The sequence below is a fragment of the Microcebus murinus genome, chromosome 10 (assembly GCF_040939455.1).
Source record: "Microcebus murinus isolate Inina chromosome 10, M.murinus_Inina_mat1.0, whole genome shotgun sequence".
Taxonomy (NCBI): domain Eukaryota; kingdom Metazoa; phylum Chordata; class Mammalia; order Primates; family Cheirogaleidae; genus Microcebus; species Microcebus murinus.
The window spans coordinates 57,013,836-57,041,678 of record NC_134113.1 but is presented as its reverse complement, the minus strand read 5'-3'; the positions used below and the strand labels follow the sequence as shown (position 1 = coordinate 57,041,678).

The 27,843-nt window shown below is 50.2% G+C and overlaps 1 protein-coding gene across 1 annotated transcript; it reads left to right on the top strand.

The window, feature by feature from the left end:
- The first annotated feature begins 6,247 nt into the window (after positions 1-6,247).
- On the top strand, positions 6,248-13,390 carry LOC105871481 (keratin, type II cytoskeletal 3-like). Its single transcript, XM_012764839.2, has 9 exons — positions 6,248-6,808; positions 6,949-7,169; positions 8,109-8,169; positions 8,821-8,916; positions 9,361-9,525; positions 10,334-10,459; positions 11,352-11,572; positions 12,454-12,488; positions 12,887-13,390. The coding sequence occupies exons 1-9, from the start codon at positions 6,248-6,250 to the stop codon at positions 13,111-13,113; spliced, it is 1,713 nt and encodes a 570-aa protein (XP_012620293.2). The 3' UTR covers positions 13,114-13,390.
- Positions 13,391-27,843: the final 14,453 nt, after the last annotated feature.

Below are 27,843 nucleotides of genomic sequence, written 5' to 3'. Positions count from 1 at the left end.
AGTAGAAAGAAGAGTATAATGAACACCTCTATACCCATCACCCACCTCAACAAGTAACTTGTGATCTTGTTTCATCTCTACTCCTCCAACCTTTCCAGATTATGTTGAAGCTAATCCCGGGGTCATGTCACTTCATGCATCAATAATTTTGTAAGTATTTTTGTAATTCTGTAAAAGATAAAGGCTCTTAAGGCTCTTTAAATAATATAACTGTAATAACATTATCATTCTTAACAGGATAAACATTAATTGTTTAATATGATCAAATATCTTGTCAAATATTTTGCATTTCCCTTAACATCTTATGAATGTTTACACTAAAATCCCTTGTTTGCATCATGGTCTAAATAATATTCATACATTGCAATTGGTTGATATGTGTGGATTCCCATCTCTCTTTTTCATTCCTTGTAATTTATTTGTTGAAGAAATCTGGTCTTGTCCAGGCGTGGTGGCTCACGCCTGTAATCCTAGCACTCTGGGAGGCTAAGGTGGGCGGATTGTTTGAGCTCAGGAGTTCGAGACCAGCCTGAGCAAGAGTGAGACCCTGTCTCTACTAAAAATAGAAAGAAATTAGCTGGACAACTAATATATATATATATATCTAAAAAAAAATTAGCCGGGCATGGTGACACACGTCTGTAGTCCCAGCTACTCTGGAGGCTGAGGCAGTAGGATCGCTTGAGCCCAGGAGTTTGAGGTTGCTGTGAGCTAGGCTGAGGCCACAGCACTATAGCCCAGCAACAGAGTGAGACTCTGTCTCAAAAAAAAAAAAAAGAAACCTGGTCTTGTGGAGTTAGTATCCTACTAAGTTAGTGTTCTCTCCTCCCCACCTTGTGATATTGTTTAACATGTCCCTCTGTCCCTTGTCTACATTTTTAAAATTATCATCATAAATTAAAAATGGGCTTTTTGGATACATAGTTCTATAAATTTTAATACAATTATGCATGTAAAGATTTATGTAACCACTACCACATTGGGATACAGTTTCATCACTTTCCCCAAACTCCCTAGTGCAATTCTTTTATAGTCATATACTTCTCGCACACCTAACCTCTGGCAACCATGGATCTGTTTTCTAACATTATAGTTTTGTCTTTTTGAGAATGTGGTATAAATAAGTCAAAAGTTACGGTAGGTAACTTTTCGAGATTGACTTTCTTTACTCAGCATAATACCTTTGAGATTTACCTGAGTTGTTGTGTGTATCAACAGCATGCTCATTTTTTATTGTTAAGAGTATTCCATTGTATCTATGCACTGCACTATGGCTTGTTTATCTCTTCACCTCTTGAAGGACATTGGGATGCTGCCAGTTTTTAGTTATAAATGGAGCTGCTATCAGTATTCAAGGACAGTTGGCATATGAACATAAGTTTTCACTTCTCTAGGGTAAATACCTAGGGTGGGATTTCTGGTTATGTGGTATAAGTGTGTATAATTTTATAAAAAATTGCCAAGCTGTTTTTAGGAGTGGTTGAGCCATTTGCATTCTCGTCGGCAATGTGCAGGTTCTAGTCGTATTGCATCCTCGAGAGAGCTTGGTGCTGGCAGTCTTTCTATTCCAGCTGTTCTAATAGGTGTGCGCTGGTATGGCTCTTTGTTCTGAAGAATACATTGATGGGCTTCTTAACTTTTGAAAGGTGAGACCCTCTCCTTCGCTTCTCCCCCCATGAGGTCTGGAGAGGGTAAAACAAACTGGGGGCGTTCATTATCCTGCCTACATTAGAGGGATTTTGAATTTTCAAAGGGGCTCCAGGAGAGAGAGGCCAGAGCTGCACCAGGAAGAAAAGAGGAAGGGCGGGGAGGAAGAGGGTGGGGCCCACTGTGAGCCAGAGTGGGCTGAGCTGGGATGATGGTCTTGGGGTCTGGAAGCCACAGGCGGGAAGCAGCTGTGGTGCAGACTGACAGGGGAGTGAGTGTCTGGCTCGGGGATCCATGGGCATGGGGAACGGAGGGTGGCGCCAGACTCCCTGCAGGACTGGGATAGGGCCTGGGACTTTGGCTGAGTGTTAACAGGACAGAGACCCCGGAGGGTTGGAGGACTTTGAGGACACTAGGTTACATTTCAAACACAAGCCTTACCATGCTGTTCCCCCATCAGGCTCTTTAATGCTTCCTACTTCCTGAGGTCACAACCTGACATCTTCATGTGACTAAGGCCTTCCAGACGGGGCCCTGCCTAACCCTCCAACTTTATCTCCAAACAACACACTTCCTTCTGCCCTGCCTGCTCCAGCTAGAGGGAACTGCTTACAATTGCTTAAAAGCTTTGAGCTCTCCCGAGCCTTGTGTCCTTTGCATGTGCTTCCCTTTGGCGGGAATGCTTTTTCCCACCTTCGTTCGGCTTTGACACATCCTGCTCTGTGAAGCCCACGCTGATCAGTTTCCCTGTCTGCACTCCCCTGCCCCACAGCAGAGCTGCATAGCCCTGTCCCTGTCACCACCCGGCCCTGCACTCAGCAGTGTGCCTCACACTTGTGCACTGACACGAATCTCACCCTCACTACTGTGACCTCTGTGGGGGCAGGCACAGCTCTTCTTTGTCTTTGTGATCCCAGAGCCTGGGCATTCTGGGCTGAGAGTAGATACTAAATAATGTGAATGAGTGAGGGCTGAGGATGGACATCCCTTCGGGGGTTCTGACACTAACTATCATCTGTCCCTGGCCTGCCTGAAATGTCATGCTTATTTATGAAAAGTATCTGTAATAAAGCTGGACATAGTTTGGCTTGGAAAAAACACTATCCAGCTCAGAGCTGGGGCTCAGCTGGACACAGATGTGTCTGATTTGCTATGTCCCCTCCGGGTGCTGCTCCGTCTTCTCATGAGCAACCCCGCCGGCACCTTGCTGGGACCCTGTTCCCTACATCTACAGCATCTTCTGGTCTACCATGTAAGTGCCCCCTTTTGAAAATGAGACAGTCACTCAGTCGTAATGTGTCCCTAGTAAGGCCTTGCTGGTCCCTGAGGTCTCATGGCGGGAGGGGTGCATAACTCTACACATTTATATTGAGCCCACACTCTGACGCTCCCGAAGCAAACCCAGGGTCTCTGTGGCTGTCTCTCAGTGGCGTGCCTTGTGGCTGTGCCTCCTGCTGCTCTCACCAGACAGGGAGCTCTCTATGAAGGGGCTGCAGCTCACCTTTCTGCACCTTCTTCCCCACCTTCCTCCCGCATCCAATACTCAACAGGCATTGGGGGTGAAAGGATATGGGCCGGAATCTTTATAACAACGCAGCATCCCCTTGTCCTTGGGAAATGCCATAGCACGACTGAGTAGCAGTCTGCATTGCAAACTCAGGGCCACATCCCTGTGGCTGGTACGTCATTCGAAGGCACAGTCTACCTGGTTATGATAAACTTCCTGCAACAAGTGATGGCACTTCTCAAGTGTCCTGATTAATTCCCACCAGGCCGTGGCACATATCTGTGCAGTTTTACTGCAGAGATTCCACCTGAGGGGTGAGCGGAAACAGAGATTTGCCCCACCCTCTGTTGGCCTAGTTCTTCACTTCTGGTGCTGCTGCTTCTTGGGGGGAGGTGGCACCTTTATCTAACGTGCAGAAAGGCACATAGAAATTAGGTGTGGCCCTGATCAGCCTCATTTAAAGTCATCTTTTCCAAGGTAGTTGCTTGTTCGGGTGCTGTTTGCCTTGTAGAAGGAGGAAGAACACAAACTTCTCCCTCCTACACTACTGCCCCACATCCATCCAGTAAGGGCAACTGTTTGGGTCTCTCCTGCCCAATGGGGGCTTTCCTAACCCCTGTAACCCTCACTGCGCCTGGCCCCCTTCTCTTGCTGTCTGACCACTGTTTGTCACATGGGACTCCGTGCTGCTCTGATGTGTCTGTCTTGCTTCACCTGTTGAATTAAAAGCCTTTGAGCACAAGGGCTGGGTCTCCTGATTCTCCCTCACACCCAAGCTGCATCTGGGTATTAGAAGGCATTCACCTTGGGTTTGGCAATGAGTGGACGAACCATAGCTGTGTCCATTTCCTTTCTTTAGTCCCTCCCCACCACCCCCACTGCCCACCAAAAGCAATTACACGTCTTCTAATCCTGAACATTCTGGCTTCCAACTTGGACACACACAAGAATCATCTGTGGAGCTTTCAGAGTTTCTGATGCCCAGGCTGAACTCCAGACCAATGAAATCAGAATCTCTAAACATGAGATCGGGCATCAATATCTTTCCAACATGCTGCGAAGTTTGAGAAGGTGCTACGACTAGCAGGTAGCCTGGGGAATAGATAACATCCCCTTTTCTAAGTTCTTCTGGATTTAAATACCTCTTTGCCAATAAAGTTCAAAGAGCCTTTCTCTAAGCCATTTTACAGCCTGGATCCAAGTGTTCTTCCTAAAACACAGATCTGAGGGTGCCATTCCTCTCTCAAAATCCTTCAGTGGCTTCCCAGTGCCTGTTGGTAAAGTCCAAACTCCGGGCATGAAGACCAGGTTCCTCGTGGCCCCAACCTTACTGACCTCTCCAGCCGTATCACCCACATCCTTTTCTCAAATCCTGTGCTAAAGGCACACTAAAGTTTTTGTGATTTCATGAACATGTCATGGTTCCACATCTCCTCAAGACTCCTCACATCTGCAGCTATGTGCAGACAGTCATGCTTTCTGATGGCATCTGATTCTGAACTGCTTCTCACATCTGGACGCTCAAAGTTAGACCCCTGCCAGAGGGTCTGGTTGCTGTCAACCCATAGTCTTTGATTTTTCATTAAATCTGTAGAGCGTGAGATTGCAAAGCCCTCCTTAGCACTCCCTCTGAGTCTGCTTCCTCAGTAGAAAGTTCTCCCGAACATCTAGCCTAAGACATGGTCAGTGAGATGCCACACTGTGTCCCTGCCATGGTCCCAGGAGATGGGGGCACAGAGGGCTCCCCCATGGCTTTATTATCTGTGTGGTTTTCCTGCTCTTACCTGTACTATGGTGTGGGGGTCAAACAGGCCCCCCACTTGCTCTTTGTTCTCTGCCTTTTCCCCCTCTGGTACCCACCAGAGGGTTGTTGCCAGATTGCCAACAGCAGAAGGGTCCAGGCTGGCAGCAGGGCTTGGGTGCTGGAGACCTGGCACCCAGAGGCTGAGGACTGGTGAGCGTGTGTGGGGATGGTCCCAAGCCAGGCTGAGTGTCTGTTCCATGCCGCTGAAACCTCTTGTCCCACCAATTACGTGAATAATGAAGAGTCAGCTGCTTTTCTAATGCACTCAATCAAGTCGGGCATGACAAATGACCCTGGCAGGAGAGAGAAACAGGTCCCAAAAGAATGTTCCTGGAGATTGTAATTGATATGTCTGTTTTTCCATTCCTTGTCCAGAGCGTCCAAGCTCAGGGCCCTGTGCTGAGCTTGGAACAAGGAGGCAGATGCAGAGGTGGAAACATGAGCATTAGTGGAACATCTTAGCTTCCCCTTCTCCTTTTGTTTTCCTCTGCAAAAGTCCATGTGTCCACTCAGCCCAGCATGAGGGCTGTAAGTTTTTGGTGAGAGCCCTAGACTGTGCAGGACATTCATTTGGTGCTCTGGATGGGGGTTAGACGTCACTCTGAACCACCCAGGCCTGAGGTGGTTGTGGGTAAAGCCCCATATGCAGGGTGGAGAGTCCTGTCCTAGCCGGCTGGGCATTGTCCAGAGGCCAGGAGGGTTATTTGCTCTGGAGAAGGAGCAAAAGCTTTACCTTATACACTGGTGACTCCAGCACCATGAAGTCCCACCACAGTTGTGGTTCCCAGGAGAGTTGATGGGGCTTTTTCTCAGGTGGACCACACTCTACATAATTACCCAAGACAGAGTCTTCTGTGAGCTTCTTATTTCTTAAGAGCTGGGATCTGACTGACAGAAGCCAATGACCCAGGTGACTGGAGATGGGAAGAGCGTGGAAAATCACCTAATTATAGCAGATGCCATGAAGTTTGGGGTTGGGTCCCAGTAGGAAGCAGCCCATCCCTCAAAGGGGAGCCTAAGTATTTTTCTGCCTTGGATCTGGTGAGGGAAAAACAAGTCTAATGTCGGAGAAATCAAAGCAACTGGTGATTGCAGGATTAGGGCTAAGGTGTTTTTGGGATTTGAGGGATTGACCTATTTTGGCTAGGAAATTGAGCTCAGGAAATCATCAAATTAATGAACCAATGCACTGGGCCTATAAAAGGGGCCACCTCTCTCCCTGTGTCAGAAGGTGCTCTCTCCTCCGAGGCTTTCTGAACCAGGACGTCTTCCTGCATCCACAGAAAATGATGAGCCAGAAGTCCAGCAGGGCCTCCCAGGCCACCCAGGACTCCAGTGGCCGCTCTGCCATCGTGGTGTCTGGCCAGAGCCGCAGCGGCCCCACCAGGTCCCAGGCTGCCTCTCGCTCCGGGGCAGGCAGCGCCTCCTTGGCCTGTGCCATGATGGGGGGCACCTTTGGCAGCAGGAGCCTGTACAGCCTTGGGGGCAGCAAGAAGATCTCGCTGAGTGTGGCCGGAGGTGCCACCCAGGCCGGGGGAGCGACACGGGGGTGTTCTGGTGCCTTCGGGGGCAGCCTGTGTGGGGCTGGAGGAAGAGGCACGAGAAGTGGCTTTGGAGGAGGCTCCTTCAGCGTTGGGGGGAGACCGGGCAGCTTTGGAGGAGCACCTGGTGGAGCTAGGGGCCTTGGGAGTTCGGGGAGCTTTCCCCTCGGCATCCAGGCGGTGACCGTCAACCAGAGCCTCCTGCAGCCCCTGAACGTGGGGATCGACCCCCAGATCGGGGAAGTGAAGGCCCAGGAGAAGGAGCAGATCAAGACCCTCAACAACAAGTTTGCTTCCTTCATCGACAAAGTGAGTGCCGCGGTGGGGGAGGGGCCGTGGCCCTGAGAACCCCTGGGGCCCCCCAGGTGAGGGGGCCTGAGTTTGGGGGCAGGCCTGCTCCTGAGCCAGAGCTGGGCAGGCCACGACCTCTCCTCCCTGGTTGATGACAGGTGCGGTTCCTGGAGCAGCAGAACAAGGTGCTGGAGACCAAGTGGTGCCTCCTGCAGCAGCAGACGGCCACGTCCAACGCCAGCGCCGACGACCTGCAGCCCTTGTTTGAGTCCTACGTCGGCTGCCTGCAGGCCCACGTGGACAGGCTGCTGACGGAGCGGGGCCGGCTGGACGGGGAGCTGGGCACCATGCAGGCGCTCATGGAGGAGTACAGGAGGAGGTGAGAGGTGCTGCCGGAGGCTTAGGTGCCAAGGCTGTGAGGCCGTCTGGCCTTGTGGGCCGTGGGCAGGGAGCCGGGGCAGTGAGCGAGGAAGGAGCACAGGGGCTCGCTGGAGCAGCTGCTGTGCACCGCTGCGTGTGAGCGCCAGCTCCAGAGCCAGGCTGCTCGGTACAGGCTTGCCTATGTCACTTGCCAGCTGCACAATCATGGGCAATTTATTTAACCATTCTGTGCCTCAGTTTCCTTATTTGTAAAACGGGGATGACAACAATTGTATCTACCTCAGAGGTTTGCTGTGAGAGTTAAATAATTTAATATATGCTGAGCATTTCAAATAGTGCCTGGCAAGTGTGATATGTTATTATTAATTAATATTAATGAAAGCTTCAGCAACCAAATAGATTATTAATAAGAATTATTTCATCACTATTAAATTATATTAACTACAGTGGAAATAAAACAAAGTGTATCGAGTGCCTGCTCTGTGCCTGGCCCTGTGCTAGGTGCTGGGGCAGTCTATGGGCACATGTGACCTGCTGTCTGGTAGCAGACTCCTCAGCCTGCGGCAGTGGCAGCAGCAGAGATGGCCCCCGTCAGGGCCTGGGCTGTGGGAGGGGCCGGAGAGAGAGGCCCTGACTGAGGAACACAGAGGCAGCCTGGAGCTGGGGGTGGGGACGCCTCAGTGTGGGGGCGGCAGGGGTGTGGGGGCAAATCAGAGGACAGCATGAGACTGCCTCTTGACCGTCACCCACATCCTGAACGTCTGTGCTAGTGCTGGGTAGGGCCGGGAGGACTCGGGGCTCACTGGGTCTCTCTGCCTGGGAGAGATTTCTGCTCTGTTGACCGCTGGGATCCTCAGCCTGGAGCAGAGGGCAGCGCTGGGGCCGGCCAGGGCCCTCACCCAGCACCGCTGTGGCTGAGCAGTTGTTCCTCCTGCAGGTATGAGGAAGAGGTGAACAAGCGCACGGCGGCTGAGAATGACTTCGTGCTTCTTAAGAAGGTGGGCAAGGACTGGGGCTGGGTGGGGGCTGGGGCTGGGGCTGGGGCTGGGGCTGGGGGTGGTCAAGGCCAGGTTGGACTGTGCTCAGCAGGGGGAAGGCCAACTTCTCATTGTGCTTGGGGGACTTCTGAGGACTGGTTTAGCGCTGCCAGCCTGGTCTCTTCTCAAATGTCACACTCTGCTTCCCTTGTCATTAGACTGGTGCTGGAGGGGCCTGGGTGATGGGAGTGAGGAGTGATGGGGAGAGAGTGAGACATGGTTAGTCTCCTGGGCCTGAGATAGCTCCTGGCAGAACCTGCTCCAGGCTGTGGACAGGGGCACACATGAGCCCTTGCAGGTCCCTGTCACCGGGTGCCTTATCTTTCTAGGCAGAAATCCTGCTATCTTTTTTTCCCCTGTGACCAACCTGCTTCCTCAGACTATAGGGGCTCAACATGCCAAGTTGCTTTGAGCTCTCTGGGATACCCTCATACACGAGAACTCTCTTTAATTCCTGATTCCCATTTTCCAGTCACTCTTACCCTAAGTAGTCTAATAACCAGGGTAACAATGGCTTCCATTTCCCTTCATAACAACTGTAATTGTTGACAAGTATGTATTTTGAACAAATGAGGATGTGCTAATTGCTGGTCTGGTGTTCTCCCTCCCTAGGAAGTGGACACTTCCTACATGACCAAAGTGGACCTGGAGGTCAAAGTGCAGAGTCTGATGGACGAGATCAACTTCCTGAGGCCCCTCTTTGAGGCTGTAAGGCCCCGCTTCCTCCCATCACGTGCTTAGGATGTGACCGATCTTCTCAAGCCTAATTCTTCTCATTCTCAGCTTTGTTCCTCACACCGATTACCACACTGTCTACTCGGATTCTGAGACCTCTGAAACTATCCATCTATCAAATATCCTAACTCCCCTCTCTTGTTCTTTCCCCCTTTTCTGTGACCCCCACATCTGTGTCCCCATCTGTGCCAGCACCTATGGGTAACATTCTCCAAGGCTCCTCCCCCATCCAAGGTGCCTGGATGCCTCTGCAGTAGGATCAGGACAAACGCCTCTTCCTTCGTTAGCCTGCTGGCTGGGACTTTTGCCTGCACCTTGGCCATCACATTTTTAGTGGCATTACTGAAAAGCTAGCTTTGGGCGCTTGTGGTGGGGCCTGCCCATTGGATGTGAGCAGGATTGGCTTTGCGTCTGCAGGAATACAACCAGCTCCTGTCGGAAGCCAATGACACGTCCGTCATCCTGTCCATGGACAACAATCGGCACCTGGACCTGGACAGCATCATCGCCGAGGTCAAGGCCCAGTACGAGGACATCGCCCAGAGGAGCAAGGCCGAGGCCGAGGCACTGTACCAGACCAAGGTGGGTGACTCAGGCCCCCTGGAGGAACCAGCTTTCTCTTGGGTCCTTCATTCCTGCCCAGGTTAGCCACCCAGGTCCCAAACCCCTGTGCTGTCCTCAAGGACAGCCAGGGACCCTCTGAAAACTGGCTCACAGAAACAAGACTCCCCAGAACCTCCAGGCTAGATAAATGTGACCAAGTGCTCAGGTGATCAGTTAGAGCTTGGCATGGAGGTGATGGGAAAGCCAATGACCCTGATTTGATCGCTACACAATCTGCACATCTATGGAAACATCACGCTGTACCCCGTGAACATGTACAATTATTATGAGTCAATTAAAGATAAAATAAAACTAAAGAAAAGAGCTTGACAAATCATAGCTGTTGCCACAGGGCCAGAGCCAGCCCACAGAGTGCCTTTGTGCTAGTTAGACAAAGTGCCCTTGAGCAGCTGCGGCAATGTGTGCCACGGCTTGGCTAGGAGAGGGCAGGCTGGGCTTTGGCCCCTGCTTGTGTCCTTGGCCAAAAGTGGAGGCCTGATCACCACCACCACCTCCATCCTCCTCCTCATCTTCATCAGCAGCAGCTGAGCAGGTTGGTAAGCAAAGCAAACCTGGTAAGACAAGCAGCAGCCTTTCCTAGTTTTTGGATTGGAAAAACCTCTCCAACTGATCTCAAGTGTTTTCCTTCCACAGCAAGTTATTGAGCAGCACCCCAATTTTGAACATATACCAAAGATCATCTTGAAAGGGCCAGAACCCATATTTTCTTTTTTGAGCCCCCTCAGATGTTCCTGGCTGACAGTTTCTTCTTTCTCCCACCTCTCAGCTCGGGGAGCTGCAGACCACGGCCGGCAAGCACAGCGACGACCTAAGGAGCACCAAGAGTGAGATCGCCGAGCTCAACAGGACTATCCAGAGGCTGCGGGCCGAGATCGAGAGCGTCGGGAAGCAGGTACCCCTCGGCGGAGGAGCAGGACAGGCTCAGCATCCCTGGGGTGGGCCACGCTCTGCGGAATGCTGCCCCCAACTCTTAGGCTTGCTGCCTGGCATTTTGATGGCAAAGTTGGAGGGGCTGTCAAGAGGTCAGGGCCTACCCCTGTCGTGTCCTAGCCCTTTACCCACACAATCATAAGAGGGTCTTAGTGCACACCCATCCTCCACTGGGGACGGCCACCCAGGTCTCTGGGTGACAACCTGGAGGGTCTGGGGGGATCCTTTCATTCTGGCTGTGCTTGTTGCACTGAGCTACCTACTAGTTCTCAAACCTTTTCAACACTCCCACTGTGGCAACCAGAATGTTCGTTCCCATCTCCGCAGCAGCCTCTCAAACTCCCACTTTTCCTCCAACAATGGGCCGAACATCTCTTTGACTATAAAACTCCTCCTTCTGCCAAGCCCCGGCCCTCCCTGCCCCAGCGTCCCTTCCAGGTTCCCTGGAGCCCTGTGCTTTCCACGTCACGTCACGGCCTTAGGCGTTTCACATGCCTGCTCTCCTGTTCTCCCTGTCACCTGGGAGGGCGCTGGGCTCCGGGTGTGTCTTGTTCATTGCTGTTTCCTAGCCCCCAGTGTGAAGGACAGAGGGCAGGTGTTAGGGGAGAAGTCGAGGGTGGCTCCTCTGACCTCACCACTCACTGCCACTTGCATCAGACCTGGGTTCTTCTCCCCCAAACCGAGGCCACTTGAAACCTCCCTCAAAGTCACTTCCCAAATGGGATGCTCGTCTCCAGCCTCACGGGGTTGGGGAGGGCTGGGGAGGCACAGACAGATGCCAGTCTGTGCTCACCGCCGTACACCCAGGAGAGTCCAGAGATCCAGCACACTTCCTTTCCCTCTTCTTCCCCCAGAACGGTAACCTGCAAATGGCCATCACGGATGCCGAGAAGAGGGGCGAATCGGCGTTAAAGGATGCCCGGGCCAAGCTGGCGGAGCTCAGGGAGGCCCTGCAGCAGGCCAAGGATGACCTGGCCCGGCTGCTGCGCGACTACCAGGAGCTGATGAGCGTGAAGCTGGCCCTGGACGTGGAGATCGCCACCTACCGCAAGCTGCTGGAGGGCGAGGAGTGCAGGTGGGTGGGGGACCTTGGCTGTGGTGGGGAAGCCACTCTGAGAAGCAGGGTCATCAGGATCTTGTGTGCCTGGTCACAGCCAGTGATCTCCCGCCTAGCTGCACTGGCCCCTGCCTTCCCTGTCATATCCCTGGTGTCCCCACAGCCTAGCAGGGAACAAAGGAGGGCCTCACAAATGTTTGTTAAACTTCCCTCACTGCTTAGCACTCCCTCCTTCTCCAGCTCCTTTAAGGCTCAGGGATGCAAACCTGTGTTAAATTTCCACACATCCAGGCAGGTAAATGCTTTTCCTGAAACAAGCATGCGGTGGACCCCAGGGACAAACACCAGTTATGCATGTTTCTGGTTTTGATCAACCCTGCTCCTGCCGGCCCCTTCCCGTGGCACACTGAGAGCACACTCTGCCATTGGTGTCACGTGTTTCAGAGCAGCTGAGGCCATGGGATCAAACGGCGCATCTCATTAATTCCCGGTCTTCTCCCGCTGAGGCATCATGAAATCCATCCCACCCTCAGTGTTACCACTCTCCCCTGGTTCCCTATCTTCTCTTTCCACCATAGCTTAGGAAGTTCCTCCCAAGGTCTGACTTCAGCCAGGATGCTGCAGTTCACATTTGTGCAGTCTGCATAGTCAGTAGAAAGTGCCATGGAAAGAGCACTGGATTAGGAGTCCTACTTATTTCTGGGCAACTATTGGGGTTTACCTGCATTCACTGTGTGACCTTGGATAGGTTATCCGCTATTTGAACCTTATGTTCCTCATTTTCAAAAAGAGAGGATTGGACTAGATAATCTTTGAGGTGTTTCTTAACGGTACATTTGGAGTGGTAAAGAGCTCAGAGTTTCTATAACTTGCGTTTCTTCTTTCTCTTTCTACAACAGGATGTCTGGAGAGTGTCAAAGCTCTGTGTGCATCTGTGAGTATCTTGCGTACTTTTTCCTTTGAGGTTGGGTTAATGTCATTGCTAGTGGGATTGCACAGCTACTGACCTCAGAATGGAGTGGCAGGGTCCAAGCTTTCTCTTAGATAAGAAATAGATCTCTATAAAATGAAGGTGTTGCTGATTCCCACAGTCCCACCTCTGGAGCTGGGAAAGAGAAAATGCATGCACAGCCGTTCCTTATGTCTGACTACTGTAGCTAAGCTGGCTGGCCCACCACCTCCTGTGGCCACCTCACCTTCTAACACCCCTGCACCTCTCCCTGCCCATCCCTCAGCCCCGAGTCCCTCCACCCTCTCTGCATCTCTGTCTCTATCCCTCCATCACTTTCCAACACCCCGTGGGCAGAAGGGTGACAGGTCGTCTCCTTGCAGCTGTGGTTCACAACACCAGCACCATTGGCTCTGGGGCTGCCAGCCGTGGCAGAGGCAGCGGCTCCAGTGGCTCCAGTCGTGGAGGTCAGAGCACGCGTCAGAGTGTCCAGACCACCAGCAAAGTCCCTGTGGTCCAGAGCTTGGGAGCCAGCAGTGCCTCCTCTTCCTCAGCCAGAATCATCCAGACCAGCAGCACCAGCAGCCAGCGCACCTACGCCAAATTCTGAGCTGACGCCTCTCCCCTCCCCCCCCCCACATGACCCCGCCATCTAGCCCAGTCCCTCCTGCTTAGTTCTCTGCATCGCTGTGTCCTCATGCCCCAGCCCCAGCCACCCCAGGCTCCCGGCAGAGTGCCTTCCCCGCTTGTGGGTGCCGAGCCTCTGTGGGAAGGTACAGTGTCGGATAACAGCCTCTCTGCTCCCAGTTTGAGGTGTGCCCTCACTCTCTCCCTCTGCAAGGTCTCCACTTACTCTTCTCTAATAAACTGCTGCATGTTTCACTGCATTCTCATTGATGAGTTTTATTGACTGTCACTCTGCATGGTTGGTGGAATAAGGGGCAGGGGAGGAAAAGGAGAAGGGGAGAGTAGAAGCCATGTCCTCAGAGAGCAACCTGTTGGGGACAGAGGGCATCACGAGGCATAGGTAAGCAGAGGGGTGAGGCAGGATGGGGACTGCAGAGCCTGGCAGGGTGGAGACGGGACCAGCCCTGGCCCCGCTCCTGGAGCCCCAGCTCTCTGGCCTGGTTTCTGACATCTCATCTGGCCTCCCACTTTGCTGACTTGCTCCAACACTGCTGCCCCAGCTCACCGGCTAAGCTCGGAGGCCCCTTGGCTCCGAGGTCCGCAGCCTGTTTGCTTCCCACTCACCCCGCAGCTCCAGCCCTACACTGGGGCCACAAAGCTGCACCGTCCCAGCTGGGTCCTGGCCTCCAGTCCCTTGCAACGCACTGCTGGACCCTCAGAACCCTTGTCCCCAGCTGGGCCATCCTTGCTGCCCCCGGCCCCCGAAAAGGGGGTTCAGGGTTTCTTAGTCTCTGTACCCGCTTGGCCCACGGAATGCTCCCACCTTTCCCTGCCTGCCAGTCACCTTCCCTCTCAAGCCTGGCTCAGATGTGCAGCAGCGATGAGACTTGGGGATCCAAGGGCTGTGGCCTTCCCACCCCCTTCCAGATGCTGCGCAGCCCCTCCCCCGGGCCACGTTGGCTGACCCTCACCGTAGATCCTTGGGGGGGCTGTTGACCTGTTTGATCTGGGGCAGATGATGTCAGGTCCCTGCTCCTGTGATTCTTTTCACTTCTCTTAGGGAGGAGCGAGAAGACAAGTTGGATGCCCACGTTCCATTCACCCTGCCCTCTGCCACTGGGGTCTGCTCTGCCCACCCACTAAGGTCCCCAGAGGCTTCCTCAATGTCCACATGGTGGCTTAGTTTTGGTCATTTTCCTAATCCTTTGAAGCCTCTGGCACCATTGTCTACCCCTTTACTCCTTGTTTTCCCTCTGCCTCTCTTGCCCCGTCTTCTCGGTTTCTTTTGCTATCTTCTCTTCCTCTGCCCACACATCAGACGCTGGAGTTCTGCGACACTTTAAAGACCTTTTATGAAGCTACAATAAGCATACAGAAAAGAGCACAGACCTCAAGTGTCCCGCTTGGTGAATTTTCCCAAGCTGAACCCACCCAAGTAACCAGCACCCAGAGCAAGGAACGGACATTCCCATCACTCCAAAAGTTCCGCCCTGAGCTCCCTTTGAATCATCACTTCTCAACCCCCATTCCAGGAAATCCATATTCCAGCTTCTAACAGCATAGGTTAGTTTTACATGTTTTGTACTTTCTATAGATGGAATCACACAGTTTGTGTCTGGCCTCTTTGCTCAACACAGAGGTAGTGAGATGTAGCAATATTGTTGCAAGCAGTTGTAGCTCATTCATTCTTAGCAGTGTTTCACTGTGTGGCTGAACCCCAGTTTATTTCCCTGTTCTGCTACTGAGGGGCATTGGCGTATATTCCAGCTTTTGGCTGTTAGGAACACAGCTGCTGTGAACATCCCACACATGTCCCTAGGGGAGTCATGTATGCACTCCATGTCTTCGTGTGTACCTAGTAGTGGCTTTGCTGTCACATGGAGTGTGCAGATGTCCAGCTTTAGTAGACACTCCGGACACCTCCCAAAGCAGCTCCGGGAGTGCAGGGCGGGTCTGGTTGCTCCATGTTCTTGCCAACACTGGTATTTTCTTCCTTCCGTATTTCAGCTTTTCTGGAGTGGGTGCTGTTACATGTCTTTGTGGTTTCATTTGCTTGTGCCTTAGTGATTAATGATGCTGAGCTCCTTTTCATGGTTATTGACATTGGGACCTCCTTTTTCATGCCTGTCTTTTGCCTGTGTTTCTATTGTGGAGTTGTCTGTATTTTGTTGAATTATGAATTACGAATATCTTCTCCCACCCTGTGTGTTGCCTTTTCACTCTTTTAATGAAACTGTTTGATCAGCAGAATTATTTATTTTCACTTCTTTAAATTCATAATTTTGTGTGTGCATGTGCGTGTGTATGTGTGAGTGTGTGTGAGGTGTTCTGTGTCCTGTTCAAGAACTCTGCTCTACATTCTACAGCCATGGAGACTTTCTCTGGATCCTTTTTTTTTTTTTTTTTGAGACAGAGTCTCGCTTTGTCGCACAGCCTAGAGTGAGTGCCGTGGCGTCAGCCTAGCTCACACCAACCTCAAACTCCTGGGCTCAAGCGATCCTCCTGCCTCAGCCTCCAAAGTAGCTGGGACTACAGGCATGTGCCACCATGCCCGGCTAATTTTTTCCATATATATTAGTTGGCCAATTAATTTCTTTCTATTTATAGTAGAGATGGCGTCTCGCTCTTGCTCAGGCTGGTTTTGAACTCCTGACCTCGAGCAATCCGCCTGCCTCGGCCTCCCAGAGTGCTAGGATTACAGGCGTGAGCCACCGCGCCCGGCCTCTCTGGATCCTTTATAACATGGGTCCTCAAACTTTTTGAACACGGGGCCAGTTCACTGTCCCTCAGACCATTGGAGGGCCGGACTATAGTTTTAAAAAAACTATGAACAAATTCCTATGCACACTGCACATATCCTATTTTGAAGTAAAAAAACAAATGGTCAAAAATACCTGCACGTGGCCTGTGGGCCCTAGTTTGAGGACGCCTGCTTTAGAAGTTTTACTGTTTTACATTTCACATTCAGATCTACAGTCACATTTTGTGGCTGATGCATTTTTTCATATGGATATCAAATTGGGGGTTTTATAGCATTTAAAATATTAAAAGAGATGTAAATCTGGTTACTCTTGGTGGTGTATACTATATTATATATTATATAATTATATATATAAAATTATATATTATATATTATAACAGGTGTCTGCTATATTATTTTTAGAATGATTGTGATATTCTACAGTTAAAAATAAAATAAAAAATATTTAAAAATTGACGTTCCCCTGGGTTCCTTCTTTGATTCCCTGTTCTGCTCATGCTATATACCATTCCTGGGTGTTTGCCCACTCCCATTTCATTCATACATCTATTCAAACTTCATCGAGCACCCATTTTACCATGGGGGTGGTGGTCACAGAGATGGATATAACTTGTGGTCTGGTATATATAGGGACGCACAAATGTAGCAAAGTTCATTGGAATAGCTATTATAAAGAACAGCTCAGAGCTCACTGTCAGAAACATGAATACTCCCTTCTTCCTGTCCTCTTTTAAAATCAACTTTATTGAGGTATGATTTGCACACAATAACAATGCACCCATTTTCACAGTACAGTTCCATGAGTTCTAACAAAGGTATATCCCTGTGTGACTACGACCATGATAAAAATATAGAACATCTTCCAAAATGCTCTCCATGCCCCTTTGCAATCAATCACGGCCAACTTCCAGCCGCAGGCTGGGGCTAGCTTCTTGTCACTATAGGTCAGTTTTGCCTCTTTTAGAGTCTTATACAAATGAATCATACAGAGTGTATACTTTTCTGTCTGGCTGTTTTGGCGCATCATAATCCTTCTGAGACCCATCAGACATTTGTACTGTGAGTGTTTTGCCTCAGTCCGTGGTTTGCCTTTCCATTTTCTTAATGATGTGTTTTGAGGCTCCCTGCCCCCTTTCCGGCCCCCTGGTGGAGCTTTCCAATCATCAGCCTCTGCTCCTGCATCCGAAGGCTGACTGCGGGCCTGGCCCAGGACTAGACAAAACTCTGTGTCTGGTTTGGAGACAAGGGGGTCTCTCTTGCTGTCCCCCTAGCCTTTCACAAAAATGTGGAATTCTCCTCCTTTAATAAAGTTCCTTACACTATAGGAATTAATCCATCAGAATTAAAGCAAATCAGAGCTTTAAAAAAATACAGGCGCCTGGGCCACACTCCCTGAGATTCTGACTCAGGAGGCCAGAAGTGGGGCTTGGGGATCTGGGTTATTCAAAGCTGCCCAGTGGTCCCGATGTGCAGTAAGCACTGACCACAGAGCCACATCCAACTGCACAGCACAGCACAGGGAGACCGTCATAGCCAGTTTCAGCCTACACCTTCAGCTTCTTTTTCATCCTCTCTCTTCCTCCTCCTTCAGGTGCCATATTCTGAAAATACGTGGGATCCCTTACCAACATTCCAGCACATCTGAAATTTCTCCTCTACCAGGGCTGCCTTTCTCATATCGTCCACACCCTGGGTCCACTCCTATTCATCCCTCAATACCCCATTCAAAACTACCTCCTCCATGCTGCCTTCTATAGCCTTTCTTCCTCTCATGCCCATAGTGCTTTGTTTGAGCTGCTCTCAGTAACACTGACCCCAGCGTGCTCTAAGGAGTCATTTACCTTCTTAGCACCTCCTTCAACAGAACCGTGGGCTCCTCCAGGCCACCGACTGTGTTAGTCCATCACTGTGTTCTATTGGGGAGCCTGGTGCCCAGTAAACCAGGAGCTTGACGAATCATTGCCGAGTGACTGGATGACTGTTTGGAGAGATGACCAAATGGATATCGGTCACTGTTGTATCTCTTGGAGGGGAGGAAGTCCTAGGGGACATGAGGGCTGGAAACTCCAGCCTGAATTCTCTGAACACTGTGCAGGAGCACCCCTCATGCCTGACCTTTCATCCCTGCTCTAATTTTAATGCCTCTTGGCAGAAAGTAGGTTAGGATGGCATCTACCTTCTGACTGCATCAATCTTCAAACCTAGTTCACGCTTAATGCTTTTGTCATCTTCATTTGGGGTCACAGGTTGTATGAAAGTATTTTGTCTGTGAGTCACAAGAGGGTGTGTGTCTGTGTGCCATGTGTTTGCCCATTTGTCTGTCGGGTCAGATAAGCGAAAGGGCTTTAACAAGTTGGAGACACTCCACAAATGTCACATACTATTAAGTACTAGCACGTATCCTTATGAGGCTGTGGCACAGCTGACATGGGATAGAAATACTGGGTACAGACATGATTAGAGAGAGAAAAGAGTCGATTGTGTGAAGACTGAATTGGCAGAGTAGTCAAGGAAGCCTACATCTAGATGGGTTGGGCAGAGAGAAGTTTTCTCTGACAATTCAGGAAGACTTCCTGGAGGAGGGAAATTTTCAGAAGATGCTCAGTTATTATTATTTTTTTTATTTTTTTATTTTTTTTAAGTATTAGTTGAAACAAAATTGCGAAGTTATTATTATTATTTTTTTTTATTTCAGCATATTATGGGGGTACAAATGTTTGGGTTATGTATGTTGCCTTCCTCCCCTCCCCCCAATGCTCAGTTATTTACCGTGGAAAAGGAGAGACATATAGGAAGAGTCTGACTCCTCTTGAGCTGGGCTAGGCCCTTGAGACCAGGTGTTGCTAATCCCACTTCTTGGCCCGCTAGGGACTAGATCCAAGTCCAGGCTTCTCTAGTGACCAACTGTGTAGCTAACCAATCTGAGGGTTGTAGCTTCCTCACTTGCCCAACATCAGGTAAGGCAGGGGCAAGCACTAAGCACACAGGGCAGGTCCTCAGCGAATGGCACTTGAATCTAAATTGGTCTTCTGGCTCCCCTACACCCAGAATGCCAACCTGCAGCCAGCCATCGCTGATGCAGAGCAGCGCAGGGCGGTGGCCCTCTAGGATGCCAACGCCAAGCTTCAGGACCTCAAGGCTGCACTGCAGCAGGCCAAGGAGGAGCTGACATGGCTGCTGCACAACTATCAAGAGCTGATGAACATCAAGCTAGCCCTGGACACTCAGATCACCACCTGCAAGACCCTTCTGGAGGGTGAGGAATGCAGGTGAAAGTACAGCTGGTCCCCAGGAGGCCCAGAAGCCTGGGGGCTTTCCTGCCTGAGCCTGCTGCCAGGTGTGGGTGTGTATGCTGTTGGCGGTGATGGTGGCCCTTGGCAGGCACAGCTGCCTCCTATTAAGGGCAGGGAGATGCTGTCACACCAAGATAGCTGTGTTTCCTGTGCAATATTAACACTATCAGATACTTGCCTGGGTTAGATTTCCCCGCCTTCACACCCTGTGTTTTAGCTGTAAAATATTTGTCTGCAAAGAAGAGGAGTCATAGACATAAATGTTATTTCTAGCTCATTTCTTTAATACTGCTGTCATTGCAGGCTTTTGAAGAGTGGGTTCCTGTACGCTGGCACATGAGGACAGCGTGCTGGCCCGTGTGGGTTCAAATAATATTTACTCAATAAAGATAACCTGAGGAGGCAGTGAGAGGCAGGCAGGCCCAGGCATGATCCTGGTCTGTCATTCTTTGGGAGAATGTTCGTGGAAAGGTAGCACTTTAGCTCCAACCTTACCTGATAGAAAGACAAGTCTATTTCATGATGTTTTGAGCACCTGTCTGGCCTATTCCTTTGTCTAAACATCAATCTAGAAAGAGTGGAGGGAAGAGGGGGTGGGGGGACCAAGGCTTTCACTGCTGTTGACCTAAAGACAGCGCTTAGGGAAAGGGGGATCTGAGCGCACCGCCTGGTCGTCCCCAGCAGGATGTCTGGCGAATGCGAGAGTTCCGTCAGCATCGGTGAGGGTCCGGTTCCTTCCCTGGACGCCTGGGAATGAAGTTTCTCAAACCATGGGCAAGCGCTGGGGCGAGGTCACCCTATCGGCAGGCTGGGAAGGGCTGCTGGACGGTGGTCCCAGAGAAGCCACCTCCCCGCCTCCTAGAAGCCTGTCCTCCCCACCCTTTGTGGTGTCTCAGCGCAGTGTTACCGGGAAAGACCAGTGGGCACTTGGGGCCACTCCGGGACTGGGGGAGAGGCTGGCGTGCCGGGCGGATGCCCCAAGAGGCTCCCTGACCCCAAATCCTCTCTGCACAGATGTTCCACACCACCACCAGCGGTGGCAGCGGCTGCACCCTGGGAGGAGGAGGAGGAGCTGGGCCAGGCAGTGGTGGCGCCAGCCGCTAGGGCTCCCCTAGTTGGGGGCGGGGGTTCATGCGCCCTCAGCGTCAGCGTCAGCGGGCTTGGCTGCGGCTGCAGCTCTGTCTATGTCTCACAAAGCTCCTCCCAGAGCCCGTGGTCCCACCACAAACTGTGAGTCGCGCGCCAGAGGTGTCCGGGGCCCTAAACCCATCCTCCCACCCGCACTCCCAGCTCCACTTTCCCACGCCTCTGTTTCCTTTTCCTCCACTGCTTCTGACCTGCAACCCGGAGTCCCCCTTCCCAGATGGCTGGTGGCCGGCATCGCAGCCCAAAAGTTGCTGAGAAGGGTGATCGGCCTGAAAAACTACCTACCCCTACAAGGCCAGGTCAGGAGGCAGTGCCCAGGAGCTAGGCCATGTTACCGCCTCTGCCCCGCCGGGGGTGGAGCCCAGTTGATGTCCCATTTCCTTGCGGAGAGCCTCAGCCAGCCCTGGCCCCACTCTTGCAGACAGGGACTCCCCTGGTCCCTACTTCCTGCTGGTTCTTCCTTTTCCCATGACTGGTATGTCTCTTTTTGGCCCCAAGAAAGGAATTCTCTGTTCTATATCTTAAATAGCAGACATCATTGTAGAATTTTCATTCTGGCTTCCATCCCATTGTGTCTATCTTTGTAGCCAGTGGGTCACTCAAGGTCCATTTCACATTACAGAGCTCTGGCCTGAGCTGGCAGGGAGACACTGGGGAGCAAGTATGGGAGTTCCCAGGCTGGGTGGGGGCAAGGCCTTTTCATCCAAAGGACACTATGGATGATATACATCAACTTGCCTAACTGATAAGATTTTGAATTCATAAAAATTTTATTATATTTGAAAAAAGTTGTAGGTTAGATTTCCTTGCTTTTCTAGTAATTTCAAATATGTCTGAAATGGTCCAGGGAGCACAGCTAATTATAATCAGATGAGTTGCTGGTAGTTAAATATTTCCAAAAGCAATTATAAAAATTCAAATATTTTATAGTCAAAAAATTATATATATTGAGGGTGCTGTTAACATGTTTGATATGATGTGGGGCAGAGCCTTCAATTATTAAGAGTCATGAGAGTCTACAAAGAATTTCAAATGGCCCCCACCCCTTTTCCTACCTGGACTCGAGCACAGACTCCAGGCAGATCCAGGAGTACTTGGATAGAACTCAGGTTCAGTGCAGGGCAGGGAGCCCCGGCTAACTACCAGCATGCAAGTGGGGGCAGCAAGATAAAAGGTGGACAAACATGCAAGGGAGTACATGCAGGAGAACCTTCCTTATGAAGTGTTGTCCTCACTAGCATAAAGGACGGACAAAAGATGTCAGATAAAGAGAGAGAGAGAGAACACACCTTATGGTAATCACAGAAACTTTCAGCTAAGTAGATGTACAGCTTCAAGATCACCAAGTGCTCCGTGCTATATAAAAACTAGAACATACAACTGCAGCTTCAACACAGAATGTTCTAGCTCTAGAGTGAAAAGCTTGCCTGGAATAATTCAGAGAAAGGGAACCCAGGCTCTGTCCACTGCAGCCTGCACTCAGAGGGGCCGTGGCCTCACCTGGAAAAAACAAATCCACTCTACCACGGTTCCCTTTTCTCCACACCCCTGCCAATACTTTTTGTCTTTTAACTTTTTGATAATAGCCATCCTGCAGGTGTGAGGTGGTATCTCACTGCGGTTCTCATTGCATTTCTCTGCTGACTAGTGATGTCGAGCACCTGGCACACTGTTGGTGGAAATGTAAACTGGTACAGTACAGCCCTTGCGCAAAACAGTATGGAGTTTCCTCAGAAAATCAACAACAGAACTATTCTACGATCCAGCAATTCCACTTCTGAGTATATATCCAAAGGAAATTAAGTTAGTATCTCAAACAGATATCTGCATTCCCATGTTCGTTGCAGCAAGGAGTACTTGGATAGAACTCATAACTTTATCCACAATTGACCTGATTGATCAATGGATGAATGGAAAATGTGGCATATATATATATATATATATATGTATATATATATATACACACACACACATATACACTCACAATGGAGTATTATTCAGCCATACAATGAAGGAAATCCTGTCATTTTCAACATCATGGATGAACCTAGAAGACATTATGCTAAGTGAAAGAAGCCAGACACAGAAAAAGTAATACTATAGGATCTCACTTACATGTGGAATCTGGAACAGTCAGACTCATAGAAACAGAGAGAAGGGTGTTTTCCAGGGGCTGGGGAGTAGGAGAAATGGGGAGATGTTGGCCAAAGGGTGTAAAATTTCAGTTATAAGATGCATAAGTTCTCTAAATAAAGAAGAAGAAAAAAGCAAGCCCACATACTCCTAGGTGGTGAATGCAGCTCAGAGTGATTTGCTTTTCACTTAATGACAGAAGAAATAATTTTGATCTGTCTCAAACCTGTCAAGAAATTACCATGTTCCTTTAAATAGATGATTAAAGAAATGCTTTTCTGCATCTTTCATGTGATTTACAATGTATCACAAGGCTATGTTTTGCTGCTCACAATGACTTTCTAATTTGTTAAGGGAAGCTGGATGGAAAATACAGTTTGGTTAATAGAAATTTGCTTTGTGGAGTAATACAATAATCACCAAAATTGATGATCCCTTGTTAGTTGCCTGGCACTCTGCTAAGAGCTTTTTATGAATTAACTTCTCTAATCTTCACAACCCTGCAAGGCAGGCAGTATTATTACCTCCACTTTACAGATGAGGAAACTGAGACACAGAGAAATTAATGAATTTATCCACGGTCATATAACTAGTAAGGGGTGGAGCTAAGTCCAAAGCGTCCCTGAATTGCCCCATAAAGCAAAAGTGATACAGCACAATGGGAAAGTTTCAGGCTTTGGAACCAGGCTGCCCAAGTGTGCTGTGTGACTGCGTGCAGGGGTGTGACCACCCTCCCCACCCCCACCCAAATAGCATCAGTAACATGCAGTTGTACAGATGGGATCATGCCATCTGTTTAACTCCTGGCACACTGTAGACGCTCAATAAAGGGTCCTTACTATTTATATAGCCAAGGATTCGGAAATCTGCCTATTCTTTAAATGGAGGGAATAATAAAAAGTTGCTAATTCCTATGTTTGTATAGCACTCTAATCTTTCTCACCATGGCTAAGATGAGACATCAATGAGGAATTGGCCACAGGGTTCATATTCCCCTTGTATTCTGGTCCCCACCCACCACTAACCAGCCCAGAACCTTCTGTCTGTCCTGTCCTTTTTGATGCAACATGCAGAAGCATCCTTTACTTAGACAACCCCATTCCTCTGTGGGCACCACACTGTTTCCTTTGGAATTCCATCCAGTCTAACCTGCAACTGTGTTTTCCTGTGGGCCGTACCTGCCCAGCTGCTCCCTTTGCCGCAGAGATGAGAGAAAGTTGCCAGCTTTCTAAATAAATGGTTGTATAAATAGCTGTGACTTCCAGCATGTTTGATGGAAGAGTCTTAACACGCCTGGAACAATATTATCTGTGGACCTTTGCCATGGGAACTCACAAGCTGCCCTTGCAAGGGCTTCCAGACAATACCCAGGCCGGACAGGACCTGCTAGGTTTGCGGAGAAGGAAAGAGACGGCCCGATCCTTAGTTTCCAGACTGGCCCTGAGATTCTAGTCAAAGGGATAGCAAAGGTGCGGTCCTGGCTGGTTTGGGGTCTGAGGAGGAGTATAAGGGCCTTAGGTGTTGCCCCCAAGCCCTAGCCCTACCCTAGAGTCAGAAGAAGGACCCCTGAGGACGTTCCTGTGTGCCAGGGGCACCTTCCCACCCCGTGTGCAGGGCTGCTGGAGACTGGAGGCGAAGCGCCCCTGGGTCTCCATCTCTCCCAGGCTGCAGGGCCACGGAGGCACCTGGGGATTTCTCACGGGCCTCCCTGTTCCTTTTTGGACTGAGAGGGAGGGTGCCTAGGCTCTGGCTGTGCCACTGACTTCTTCTGTACCAAGTCCCTCTCTTGTACCCATTTCCTCCTCGGAAAATGAAGGTATGGGGCTGATCTCTCCCTCTCGTGTCTGCTCCGACACTCTGATGCAAGGAGAAGAGTGTCTGGGAGTGAGGGAAGACAAGGCCTGGAGCTTCTGTTCTGTCCCAGGAGGCTGCGCTCCCTGGTCTGTGTCTGTCACCACCTCTTATCTGCTGGCTCCAGGTCAAGAAGCCCCAGTTTCAGGGAGATCAAATCCCCCATACCTACTCCAGGGCTGCAGCCCTCCACTCCCTCCTGGGTGGGGGCAGGAGAGTGAGAGTCTCCCTCTCTCTCTTGCTTTGTCCCCACACCCTGCCACACCTCTGTGATAGCCACCTCCAGGGCCTGGGAGATGCAGGTGAGGTGGGGAATAGATTTGCGGCAGCTGCCTGGGCTGGTCCCACCAGCAGGTCCTCTGAGCCCTGTTTCCTGCTCTGCGTAAGACCGTGATCCCCGTGGCTGATAGTTGCTCCCATGTCACCCTCTTGGCAGCCCTGGGTTTCAGTAGCTGGGAGACAGGTTGGGCAAGCCAGAGGCTTCAGCGGCCTTCTCATTTTCCTGTTAAGGAGAGCCTCACTGGTGGCAGGAGGGGAGAGATGGGGAGAGGGAGAATGGGGCACATCTCTCTCCACGCACCCCATCCCCTCTGCAATACATGCAGGTTCTGGAGTGGGAATGCCTGGGTTTAAATCCCCATTGCACCACTTTCACTTGTGATGAAATGATGAATGGATAAGTTACTTTCTCTCTCCAAGTGTTGTTTTCCCCATGTGTGAAATGAGGATAGCAATAAGAATACCTTCATTATGATGCTGGTATTTAGAAGTAATGAGACCTCCGCATTGTAGACTTAGCACAGTGCATGGCCCAATGAAAGCATTTGATAAGAGATGAACTATTACTGTGATGATCATTATTATTATTTTGTCCTTGGACTGAATGGAATCTCAAGAGGCCATTTCTTGTGTCCTTCTGTTTCCTCCAGGTCAGGTCCTTAAGCGTGTCTGTGCATTAAACCACCTGGGACCTTTTAAAAATTCCAAAGTCCAGACCACATCACCAGACCAATTAAACCCGAGTCCTTAAGGGTGGGCCCAGGCACAAGGGGTTTTGAAGTTCTCCCGGTGGTTCCAATGTGTAGCACAGTTAGAAACTACTGTTGGATGCTGTCCAACCAGTTATGAGGTTTCCTTTAGGGATAGCAATTTGTCCTAGAAAGCTTATTCACCCTTTAATATTGACCTGAGGTTAAATATCTCCTTTGGGATAAGGAAAATCTCTCATGCTTCACTTTAAGTCAACATTTTTCTTGTTTTGAGGAAGTAGAGAATAGCTGTCCTCTTGCATCAAAGGCTTCATTAATAGTGTTTGCTTGGCATCCTTTCTCCCATCCATGCTCTGCCAGGGGGTGACAGCAGCTTGCCCAGGGCCACCAGCTGGTAGGAGATGGACTGGGGTGTTGGCATTGAATGCTGGCAGCTGGTCACGGCCAGAGATCAGAGGCTTTCTAAACTATGCTGCCTGGGAATTCGCTTTTATTTTATTTTATTACAATTTAATACTTTCCCATATTTATCATGAGGGTAAATATAAACTTGAGTGAGTGCTAAACAAACTCCACTCGAAGGCCTCATTGGTACCCTCAGTGATCCAGCCAAGCTCTATTCCCACTGGTTCCCAGTTCCTTCCTCCAGGCAGGGGGCCTCTGCACAGTTGCCCCCCTCTTCTGCCCCTTCACCACGCCCATTTCTTCCTCTTGGCCTTGACACAAGCTGTCCCCTGGTCCTTCCCCTACCCCAGAGCACCCACCTGCCTGCACAGGGCACATCCTTCAAGGTTGGCCTGAGTCTGGCCTTTGCTTATGTGAAGACTTTTACAGTTGCTTTTCTTTCTAAACACTCTCATAGGACTCACGGGTCTCAATGCTGTATCCATAGCCATAAAATGATGCCAATCACAATAGCGATCATTTAAAAAATTTTTGTCTTCAAGTGCTGTGCTGTATACTTTCAGCCTCAGTTGAGTAGGATTCAGAGAGCTCAGTAATTAGCTCAGTCAGAAAACTGGTACATGGTGGAGCTCGGCTTCAACTCCAGGACTGCTTCGTTCTGGGGCTCAAGCTCTTGGTTTTCCAGGACATCGGTGTGTTAGTCTTCACTTTAACTCAGTTGTATAGGTTTTTGTTATCGGCCCTCTCTGCCCACCAATTCCATGGGTACCTTTGGGGGAGGGAAGGGGCTCCTGGTCCATGATATTTCATCCCAGCACCAAGGAGCTTCCTATTTGTTTAGTCGGTGGAAGAGGCAGAGTCGAAGGGGTTAACTCTGTGCATTCCAGCAGGTGGGAGAGAGGTGGGTGCATGTGAAGGGGCGTGGGGAGGAAGGCCACTTGTCTGGCTCCTTGGAGCTTATGAAGTGCTCTCCCATATTTCATCTCTGATACCCATCATAGTTCCCCTGTGAAGCTGGCATTATGATCCTTATTTTAGAGGCGAGGAAACTGAGGCTCAAGGAGTTGTGTCCAAGCCACTGGGCTGGGAAGGGGCAGAGCCAGGAGTCAAGGCTGGGTTTCAGGATGCCCAGCCCAAGGTCTTTTCAGCACTCCACTTCCTGCTTGTGTCTCCTGTCCCTCTGTAACACCCCACTTCCTCTGCAGGACATCTGCCTCTTCCCTCGGCCTCGCTCTTGCTGCCTCTTCTCTACCTCCACGTGACCCAGAATCCTTGCATGTAGGCAAATTTATCACACTCTCCAGCTCCACGTCCCTTTCCTTCCTCTGCCCCTGCCGGGTTCCTCCTTCTGTTTGCACTGGGGGCTGAGCCTTGGCTTCCCTCTCCAAGCAAGAGTTCCCCCAGCTGTTAGGGTTAGATGCCTTGTACCAGGGTGGCCAATGTTCCCACTTGTGCAGGATTCTTCTGGCTTAAGCGCTGAAAATCCCAGGCCAAGTAAGGCATTTGCCATCCTACCAGGATCTGTGAACAGCTATCTTTCTGCTTGTTTAGTGATTACAGAGCTCTGAGCATTTTTTTTTTTTCACATGCCTTATAGCATCGACTCCTTGAGAAATAGACACTACGATTCCTTAAGTATCTGGTGCTCTAGGGTAGGCGGTTTGCCTGAGATCACACAGCCAGTAGGCGGTAGGGCTGGTACCTGAAACCAGCTCTACTCGCTATAAACTTCAGGCTCTTCTGTTCCACAGTGTCTCCGGGACAACCCACTAAACAGTTCCCAAGCACAGATAGCAGAGGCTGAGATAAGAAGGTGTGGAAGCTGCTCTCAGAGCCTCTTCTGGCAGACCTGGGTGCTTCCTGCTCACAGCTGTGCTCGACACCTCTCTAGTTTCTTCCTACCACCTGCCCTTTCCCACCTCTATTGGGATTTCTGCCCCAATTTTTGGAAAAAATATTTACTGGATGAACACAAAGGGAAAGGACATTTAAAATACAGGCAAAAACCTCCCACAGCCCCTAATAAAGCAATTCACTTTGTTACTTTTTAAGCCTGCCCTATCTGCATTCTTAATTTTTATAAGTTCACAGCATGGTGAAGTCTGCTCCCTTCCTTTAACACGGTGCCACAGGGC

What these genes read in the sequence shown, in the direction of transcription:
- LOC105871481 (XM_012764839.2), top strand. Translation starts at nt 6,248, where the DNA reads ATGAGCCAGAAGTCCAGCAGGGCCTCCCAGGCCACCCAGGACTCCAGT. An exon ending in ATGGAGGAGTACAGGAGGAG is followed by an intron (nt 7,170 to 8,108) that starts GTGAGAGGTGCT and finishes TTCCTCCTGCAG; the next exon opens with GTATGAGGAAGAGGTGAACA. An exon ending in ACTTCGTGCTTCTTAAGAAG is followed by an intron (nt 8,170 to 8,820) that starts GTGGGCAAGGAC and finishes CTCCCTCCCTAG; the next exon opens with GAAGTGGACACTTCCTACAT.